This window comes from Cynoglossus semilaevis, chromosome 16 (genome assembly GCF_000523025.1).
Source record: "Cynoglossus semilaevis isolate Cse_v1.0 chromosome 16, Cse_v1.0, whole genome shotgun sequence".
NCBI classification, from domain to species: Eukaryota; Metazoa; Chordata; class Actinopteri; order Pleuronectiformes; family Cynoglossidae; genus Cynoglossus; species Cynoglossus semilaevis.
In genome coordinates, this window is record NC_024322.1 from 16,929,136 (window position 1) to 16,939,385 (window position 10,250).

Sequence of the window (10,250 nt, forward strand, 5' to 3'; positions counted from 1 at the left end):
CCTGCCCCGGCCCCTGCCCCGGCCTGGTGCCCCTGCCCCACTCTCTCTGTGTCCCCGCTGCTGTAAATCTTTTCTTTGTGGGAACAACAATCATCGCTTTCATCAATTTAAACACACAGTTTGACAGCGTCCACGGTGTCAGCGTGGAGAGACCACGGTGTCTGGATGGTCGGACTCCTGTCGGACTCCTGTCGGACTCCTGTCGGACCGAGGTATGAGAAGAATCTGCTGTTAAATCCACACCTGCGTTTGATTGGACGACAGCTGGGTCAGTTCCAGTGATCTCACCGTCTGAGTGAAGGAAGTAAAAACCAAATCCACTGCCCCCCAGGTCTGAGGTCTGACTCCGCCCACCAGCCCAGCTCCACTGACCCAGAGGAGGGACTGGAACCCAGTCATTATGTGGACGACTGGTCCACGCGGCGGTGCCTGGTTCAGTCCCACCTTCGTCCAGATCAATCACTCCTGTGTTCCTGTCTCTGCTCTGCTGTGTCACCGTCTCCATGGAAACACACACACACACACACACACACACAGTGTCAACAGAAAAGTGTGAGCTGCCATACCAGGCCCTTGAACTTTGACCTCTGGGACGCAGAGTGGAGGGAGCGTCGCTTCCATCCGTCCTGTCCGTCTTCTGGCTTCGTCTCTGTTCTCCCATCCTTAAATCAACATTTGTATTTTCTTCTTCTTCTTCTTCTTCTTCCTCTTCTTCTTCTTCTTCTTCTTCTTCTTCTTCTTCTTCTTCTTCTTCTTCTTCTTCTTCTTCTTCTTCTTCTTCTTCTTCTTCTTCTTCTTCTTCTTCTTTTTCTTCTTCCTCTTCTTCTTCTTCTTCTTGACGCTGTGGTCCTGTGGCACAGTGTGAAGGCCAGACTGAGGCTGGAGTTCAGTTTCCACAGGATCACAAACAACACTGACATGTTTGAACAACAGAGGGCGCTCATGAGGGGCTGACAATGAACTACATTTTGCAGAGTTTTTAAATTAATTTGTTGATTGTCTCTTGATTATGGAACTGTTGGCTTTGCAGTTTTTTCTTATTTTGTTAATGAAGTGTTATTTTAAAAATCCAAAAATCTTCTTCTTCTTCTTCTTCTTCTTCCTCTTCTTCTTCTTCTTCTTCTTCTTCTTCTTCTGTCCAACCTGAGGTGAAGGTGAATGAACAGTAATTCGCTCAAACAAACTAAAGAAAAGTTACTGATTCTGTGTTTGGACACCCACCACAGATCAACTTGGAGAACTTTGCCCTCTGCAGGTTACAGGTATAACTGCACGGCCTAATCCTCACTAACGTCAGTGAATCAGTGACGACTTCACTCTGACTGTGAGAAGTTTCTGGAGAGAAGAATCCATTTTTTTTCTATGACATAATTTCAACAAAACATGTCGAAACATGAAAACATTGCATCTTGGGAAAAAGAACCTGATGATAGGGGAGGCGGCGGAGGCGGAGGGGGGGGATGAATGGGCGGGTGTGGCACCGGTGTGACCGTTAAGCTGCTGGCAGACGACGTGGCTGAACGACTGTAGCTGACGATTGTTGTTGAACGAGTTTTTGCGGATGTTTGATTTGAAAGCTACACACGCACGCACACACACACATACACATACAATCATATACACAGACATATACGCACACACACACTTCCAGCTGGATGTAAATCTCGTGCACTCCTCGTCTGTTTGTGTGACCTGGAGCAGCAGAGAAAAGTCTTTGACGACAGTGAAGTTTTTTTGGCAGGAGCCGTGATTTGAAATCGTCGTCTGCGTTCACTGGGTTATTTCCCAGAAGTCTCAGCAGCGATGACAACAGCAACGAAACGAGCAAAGGTTTCACTTTTGTCCTTCGTAACTGGGTCCAACGTCGGAGCTGATTCTGGGCGGAGCCACGATAAAAAAAAAACAAATTTAAAATTCACGTCCGTTTGGTTCACGTTCACGCCAAAAAGAACCGGCTCTGAACAGGAAGGTGGAGCAGGACTCACTGATGGACCAGAACCAGAACCAGAACTGGAACTGGAACTTTCTTCTGCTCTGTATTTATTGGTTCATTCTGGGCCATGTTTTTTTTATTATGTTCAAATTTTGTTTAATTAGATCAGGTTTGTTTACCTTCAAAATTAATTTTTTCAATTTTTAAAAGTCAGATCAAACGTCTTATTTTAACCAACTTTAATTGGAAATTTATTAAATTTACTGAAGCATTTAAAGAAAGTGTATTTCACTCCTTTGTCCACACAGGGGAGTCGTGGTCACCTTAACCAACTTTAATTGGAAATTTATTAAATTTACTGAAGCATTTAAAGAAAGTGTATTTCACTCCTTTGTCCACACAGGGGAGTCGTGGTCACCTGGTGGTCACATGGTGTCAAAGGTCATCCTTCTGAAGAAGAAGACGGCAGACGGAGGAGACGGAGGAGAGAAACCACGTCGTTGTGTTTGAACTGGACCCCTGAAGCTCATCATTAACTCCAGCAGCCCCCTGCTGGCCATAGTTCTGATGACACGTACGGTTCCGCCGCCGTCTTTGAGTCGCGGAACCGGCTCAGACTGGTTGTGGCGACTCAGTGGGAAACAGGGGAGAAACGGTGTCTTTCTGTGGCTAAATCAAAGGCCCACGTCGGTGAGAAAATTACACGCTGGGGCCAAAACAGATGGTGGTAAATCTTTAAATGACCCTTTTTCAGCGACCAGCAGGTGTCAGACACGCGCTCACTTAAAGGCCGACTTGTTATCGTGGAGAAAGTGTTGGTGTTTCCTGCAGTTTGGCTTCTGTGATTGTATCCACCGGGAGCCAATAGACCGAGTGATGAGGTGTTGAACTGTACCACACACACACACTGTCGCACACACACACACACTGTGAAACCTGTTTCCTGTCCAGCACCAGCCGACAGCTGATTGGTCGGAGTTCCTCCAGTGAAGGTGTTGAGGTTTTCAGCTGATCCTCCTCAGTGAAGATCAGACGTGAGACTCTGAGCTGATTGACTTTCATTAACCTGTCATTTTCTCCACCCGTGCATCGGTGCTCCCCCTTCAGGTATTCTTCCTGTACTGCGGTTCGTCGTTCCTGGTAAAGGATCGTTTTGGTCCGACTGGTCCGAGGTCTCCGTTAATTAGAAACCGACGAGTCTTCCTCAAGTCCCCAGGGTAAAGTCTGTGGTTTTAGGAAATGACTTAAGAAATTGACAAAAAAAAAAAAGTTAAGGAATCTGGTTTTGTAGATGGGAGGGACAAAGACTCAAACGAACCGGATCATTTCAGTGACCTGTATCTCCACTGGGTTCAGTACCATGTGACCCGACCCCCCCCGACCCCCCGTCACCACCCAGACTCCTGTTGTTTTGACACTGAGTCCGTGGTTCCCTCCACGACAGACCATGGATTTGTATTTGACTCGAACAAAGCTGCGTGTCAGAACCTGTCGTCAGAGGAGGAGAGGATTCTAGAAGATTGGTGTCAGGTTTCACCGTCGACAACACAAGGTGCCATATATGTCCATATATGTCCATATATATCCTGCTGTCAGAGAGCTGCAGCTCTGCTCATACACTGGGAGGTTTATGATAACGACGAGTTTGTTCGATTTGTCTTTTTGTCACCTGTAGGGGTGTAAGAAAATATGGATACATTGAAATATCGCGATATTTAGTTTATCTGGATTTTCATTAACAGACAGTTTTACTACAATTAAATAGTTTAAAAAAAATCTCAATACATCAACAGTGCCTATTGTATCCAAATATATCGCAATATATTGTATCGTTGGCCCTGTATCGTGATACGTTTCGTATCGTGATACGTTTCGTGATACGTATCGCCAGATTATTGCCAATATACACCCCTAGTTAATTGTTTGTTCGTCTCCGTTCCCGGTAATGTCCTGGAGTTCTGTCCAGCGTCTAACCCTCACCCCCCTCCCCTCCTTCACCCTCCCTATGATGATGATTGGCTGCGTCTCCCCCACGACTCCCCTCCAGAGTTCCATCCAGCAGCTGATGGTTCCGTCTCCACTGCAGGTGGGAGCAGAGACATTTTCAGACGTTCACAGAGACTTCCTTCCTGCTCCTCCTCGTCCTCGGGTCTGCTGGATTTGAACTCCCGACCGACAGGACAAAACAGGAAACTGGCAGGATTACACTGACTGGGTCAGCTGTGCAGACACACAGATGGGCTGTGGCCCAGAGGTTGAACTGCACGGGTGTCACTGTGGGAGCACACGCTCTTCACTCCCAGGGACAGGGTTCGAGGTCGGCGAAGAGATCATTAATATTTAATAAATTATTATTATTCTTAAATTGTGAGAAAAAAAATACAGCCAGTCATGTGACACGGACGATAACATTTAAACTTTCCGGCCGGGCGATCCAACCCCCGACGTCTTCTCGTTGTGAGGCCGACGCACCAACAAATCTGAAATAAAAAATGAACCACGCATCAAGGTTTAAGGAGAAGGCTGAGTTATCTCAAAAAGTCACTGGTCATACCATGATACTACACACTCCAGTACACTAGGTGGCGGTATGTGCCAAAAAAAAAACCTTGGTCGTGAGCCGCTAATAAATCCAGATGTCAGGTCCCTACGTAGCCTAAGCCGACATTCGGGTGTTGAAACACAACGTGGGAAGAACAATATCGTGAACAAAAAAAAATTTGTAGAGTATCGTTACGTCGCTAATGAGCAGAAAACAGTTCCGATGAACGAACGCACGCGCGGCGCCAGTTCCGACACACAGACTGACGCGGCATTTTACATTTCGTGATATAAATTATTTATTTACATTTACAGAAAAATGACCCCATCAAGACAACATAGTAATAACTATTGGAAATAGAACCCAAGTACAGTAGCTGATGTCATCGTCACAACCAATCAGAGCGCTCTATAGTAACATTGTGCCCTCTGTCAAAGGTCTCCTATAACACAAGGTGCAAGGCATCACGTGTAGCCCCCCCCAGACACGCCCACACTTCTACACCCTCTCCTCCCCCGACCCGACGACACGCACGCACACACACACGTGCACTCTCTCACACACACACACACACACACACACCTCATGTAAAGCCCCTGACCCTGCTCTGCACTACCCTGATTTGCTGTAACACCTCATCTACAAACAACGGACGGTGGCGAGGTTGTCTCTACCAAAGCTCGCACATCTAAAACACACACACACACACACACACATTCAGTATCTTCAGCGCCCCCTAACACCTCATGGTTCAGTTTTTTTCAGGAAAAACCTGGAAGTGGGCGTTAAGAGACAAAGGTGCAAGGAGACAATCTGGACACGGGCGACTGATATGAACATTACTCCGAGGTCGGACGTCGCCACCAGGCGGTGCTGCACCTCCGTTTAGTGCGTCGAGGTCAGGGTGGGTGAGGAGGGGGGGCGGGGGACCAGGACTGAGGGGGGAGCAGAGTGGGGGCTACATGGAGGAGGACATCAGACGCCGTCTCCACTCTGTCCCGCAGGTCTGGGCTCAGATCAGTCGAGTGGACGCCCGCATGGTGTTCTCAGAACTGAAGTGGACGTTGTTCTGCTTCTGTCTGTTGATCCTGTTGGTCCGCGGGCACTTCCTGTACGGAGAGAGAGAGAGAGAGAGAGAGTTTGACAGGTTAGAGCGAGGCAGCGACACATGCAGCAGCAGAGTGGGTTCTAAGAACGATACGTACGTAAATACGGAGCGACAATACAATATATTGTGATATATATTGCGATATATTGTGATATATATTGCAATATATAATGTGATATATATTGCAATATATATTGTGATACCTATTGTGATATATTGTGATACATATTGCGATGCGTTGTGATACATATTGCGATATATTGGGATACTATAGGCATGCCGATATATTTAGTTTTATTTTCCCAGTGTAACTGTAGTCAATCAGTTATCAGCCAATCAGCTATCTTACTGACAGACCAAAACCTGAAGGTGAGTTCCTCGGCGTTCCGTACGCGTAACCTTAAACACATATACCCATTGTCTTGACTTGTGTGGACTTAGCTTTGAAGCTAATCACAAACCCGGTCCAGATGAAAGCACAGAACCAGTACGGCCTCTGTGCTGTTCTACTCTTTCCTCTCATTTACTCTGTGCTGTGCGTTTTATCGTGTACTGGTGTAATATTTGTGGATTTATGTTGATCATTAAAATTAATACTGCCTAACAGCATGCAGGACACATAAAGTCGACTCAGACTGTTATTCACGGCTGTAATTTCCTCTGTTCGTTGCTCGTTTATTTCACTGCTGAATTTCTTTTTTTTTTTAGTTCTTTATTGAGAGTCATGAATTTCCGTAGGTCTGTTTGTGTAGGCTGTTCTTACAACCACAATGGCTGTTTGGAAACAAGTGGGATTTCTCTGGCGTCGGGACTCACCTGGTGATGCAGAGCACCACCACGCAGATGATGACCACCTGGAGGGCGCCGATGATGGAGGCGATCAGGACGTAGTGCAGTTTCCCAGAGCCTGGAACCACGTACAGGACGTTGTACTCCTTGATGTCACACTGGGGGCCCTGGAACCCTGAGTGACAGCTGAGATCACACACACACACACACACACACATACAGAGGAGGGCGAAGAAGCGGGACAGAAAATAAACAGGTGATTTCTATGAACTACTTAAAATGGTTCATCTTTTGGCCACTAGAGCGGCTCCACAGCTGTCGCTCAGATGGCGAGTGGCTGCTTCTCTGTCTCTTTAAGCAGCAACGAACAGTTCTGATTGGGCGACACAAGGCGAGGAAATAAACCAGAGAGAGGGACGAGCGGTGTCCTCGGGGACAAACTAAACGGTCGGCCGTCTCATCTCCCTCCCTCCCTCCCTTCCTCCCACCCTTCCTCTCCTCTAGTGGCACTTCCTGTCTCTGCAGAGATTGCTCCTCACTAACATTTTCATGTAAAAAAAAATGTCCGACAACAACAGTGCTATTCTAAAACCATGTCCCCACAAGTGTAGATTTACCAGAAGCCACACACACACACACCCTCTCTCTCATCTGTGTGACCTGACAGTGCGTGACATGAACAGTACACTCCTGTAGGGGGAGAGGGTTATTCTGTTTTTCACGCTGTTGCGCACACACACACACTCATGTGGACACCGGCAGTACCTCTCACGACCACAGGGGGGCAGCAGAGATCTTTGTGAAAACCACATCTCAGTGCACAACATTACTGCAGGGCTGGGATGAGACAGCAGAGATACTTCAGTACTTCAGTACTTCAGTACTTCAGTACTGCAGGCAGTAAATGACAGAGCTGAAAAACTTCACTCTGTGTTTTTTTTATTATCATCTCCTCTGAATCTTTATAACGTTGCTGCAACAGTAACAGTGACACATACAGTACACAGCAGGTACTACAGTCGGACAGATGACAACACCTGCAGGAATCTGAAAACCAAATCACTACAAGCCTAGAACTAAATCAACTGAAGTGTTTCTATTGGCTGGCCACCCAGCCAATAGAAACACAGCTCTCTGTTCATGCTCTGACTCTGACCTGTCGCTGAGAAATAATAAACAACTTACGTAATATTTAGACTTGTAGTTTTAAATAACCAAAAACTGCTGTCCTTCCCAAGCAAGGGTATCTGGAGCCCTAGGGGTAAGCAAGGGAACTGCACGGGGGGATGCATAATTTACAGAAAATGGAACATGGTTTGGTAGAAAAAAAAAAACGACAGAGAGAAACTTTTAAAGGTCTACGATGTTGGTTTGAACGACAACGAGATTTATGTAATATTTAAATATTATTTTACATCAACTCTACTGCTGTGTTAAAATGTTTAATTTGGTTAATCGGCTGATTAGTGGACGACGGTGGAATTACTGGTGGTACTGTGATTTTTTTTTAATATAACATCATTAACACTTTCATTTCAACACAGTTGTTCAAATATTACTACGTCGTACCATCTGTTCAAAAACAGCGATGTATAATATTTGTACTTCAACACGTAACAAATACAAATACAGTCGTGTGTGTGTGTGTGTGTGTACCTGCAGGAGGGCTTGTCCGGGGTCCTGGGAAACTGACACTCTCCGTGGACGCAGTAGTTTTTGTAGTCGTCCGGACAGGGAATGTAGAGTCCGCGGGCTTCCCCCTTCCGCACGTCGTCGTTTTCCTCTGTTTTGTTCACAAACACATTCATGAATCATTCATGAGTCAATGCGGCCAGTCTGCATAGAAATGGATTATTAAAGGTATCTGTGGTTATATTTAGAAAGTGCTGGCTCAGGTACAGAGGGACCAGGGTCTGGGGTGAACACGTAGAACCGATCCGTCCTCACCGGCACCGTTTGTTCGTCGGTTTAATTGTTTGTTTGTCGACCAATGAGTGGTTTTGTTTACGCTCATCCTCTCTCCTCAGTGAACAGAGTCGGTATTAAACTATATTTGACGAAAGTAAAGTCGAGAGTTATGGTCTGATTTTACAACACTAGGGGGCGCAAAAACCAAATGTGGTTTGTATTAGGGATTCAACCTTTTCATGTGACTTATCTGGAACCTGTACTGATACTTGGAGTATCTGCTGGTACTGACATGGAGTACTCCGGTTTACAGGATGTCATGCAAAGTTAACTTGAGTTTTCCGGATTAGATTAGATTAGGGAAACTGCCCCCCCAACACAGGGAAATCTGAGGGGCTACCAACAATCTCTTGGATGAACATGCTAACCTATTAGAACCCAGAACCTTCTGCATGTAAGGCAGGTGAGGTAACCACTACACTATGAGACCGATACCGATGCTGAGTATCGGATTGAGCCATCCCTAATCTGTAATCCAACGAGGGAATATTCGACCGTCAGTGTTGATGAAAACATGAACAATCACTGGTTCCCAAGTGTGTGTGTGTGTGTGAGACTCACCCGTGACATCAGTGTGAGGGAACTGTCCGTTCCCTCCTTTGTTCCCAGTTAAGATGTCACCTGTGGAGGACAGGGACACAGTCAGAGGGTCTGCAGCTCCATTAGCCGCTGACAGGGGGCGTACCAGACGACTGAATGCAAATGTTGGAGGTAACAAAAGGGCTCACGTCTGCGTCTGCAGCCCCGTCTCCATAATGATAAATATATATATAATATATATATACAAATAATATAAATGTGAGGTGTTCTCTTCAAAAGTCAATGTCAAAAAATGAGTGAAATGAAAAGTGTTGTCTTTGTCTCCTCCTGGTGGATTAACTGTGTGATTCAGATCAGTGGATTTAACCTGACAGATTAACCTGTCAGTCAGTCAGACAGACAGTCAGTCAGTCAGTCAGTCAGTCGGTCAGACAGACAGTCAGTCAGTCAGTCAGACAGTCGGTCAGACAGTCAGTCAGACAGTCAGACAGACAGTCAGTCAGACAGTCAGTCAGACAGACAGTCAGTCAGCCAGTCAGTCAGACAGTCAGTCAGGCAGTCAGACAGTCAGTCAGACAGTCAGACAGACAGTCAGCCAGTCAGTCAGTCAGTCAGACAGTCAGACAGCCAGACAGTCAGTCAGTCAGTCAGTCAGTCAGTCGGTCAGACAGTCAGTCAGACAGTCAGTCAGACAGTCAGACAGACAGTCAGTCAGTCAGTCAGACAGTCGGTCAGACAGTCAGTCAGTCAGTCAGACAGTCAGACGGTCAGTCAGTCAGTCAGTCAGTCGGTCAGACAGACAGTCAGTCAGTCAGACAGTCAGACAGCCAGACAGTCAGTCAGTCAGACAGTCAGACAGACAGTCAGCCAGTCAGTCAGTCAGACAGACAGTCAGTCAGACAGTCAGACAGACAGTCAGTCAGACAGTCAGACAGACAGTCAGTCAGACAGTCAGTCAGTGGTTGTGGAGATTAAACCTCACATCAGTGACTGTAACAGAGGGAGTCTATTTTAAATGATGTGTGTGTGTGTGAGTGTGTGTGTGTGTGTGTGTGTGTTCCTCCTCGTGGCCTCACCTCAACCTAACGTGAACACCTGCTCCTGCAGACAGGGAGACGGACTCCGCTGCGTGTGTGAGTGTGTGTGTTTTTTTTTTTAATCACCGCTGTGTGTGTTAGCGTGCGTGTGTGTTCATCCGTGTGTGTGTGTGTGTCCGACCTTGGCAGTGGCCCAGGTACTTGACCTCGATGCGCTCCTGTTTCTGACAGGAAGCCTCCTTCACCTGGCAGGGGTTGTCGTAGGAATGGCCGTCTGAGGCACACACCGGGTTGAAGCTGATGTGGGAGCAGTCGATGTTGCACACACACCTG

At 46.7% G+C, this 10,250-nt stretch overlaps 1 protein-coding gene across 2 annotated transcripts in view; it reads right to left on the reverse strand.

Moving 5' to 3' along the window:
- Positions 1–5,387: 5,387 nt before the first annotated feature.
- Positions 5,388–10,250, reverse strand: part of tmeff2a (transmembrane protein with EGF-like and two follistatin-like domains 2a) — an 84,855-nt gene continuing 79,992 nt past the window's right edge. For both annotated transcript variants that reach the window (XM_025063685.1, XM_008329055.3), the window contains 5 exons: positions 10,099–10,247; positions 8,902–8,961; positions 8,029–8,155; positions 6,400–6,558; positions 5,388–5,584 (listed from right to left, as the gene is read on the reverse strand). In XM_025063685.1, coding sequence (XP_024919453.1) covers positions 5,488–5,584; positions 6,400–6,558; positions 8,029–8,155; positions 8,902–8,961; positions 10,099–10,247 — 592 coding nt within the window. In that variant the 3' untranslated portion in view covers positions 5,388–5,487. The remainder of the gene's footprint in view (positions 5,585–6,399; positions 6,559–8,028; positions 8,156–8,901; positions 8,962–10,098; positions 10,248–10,250) is intronic.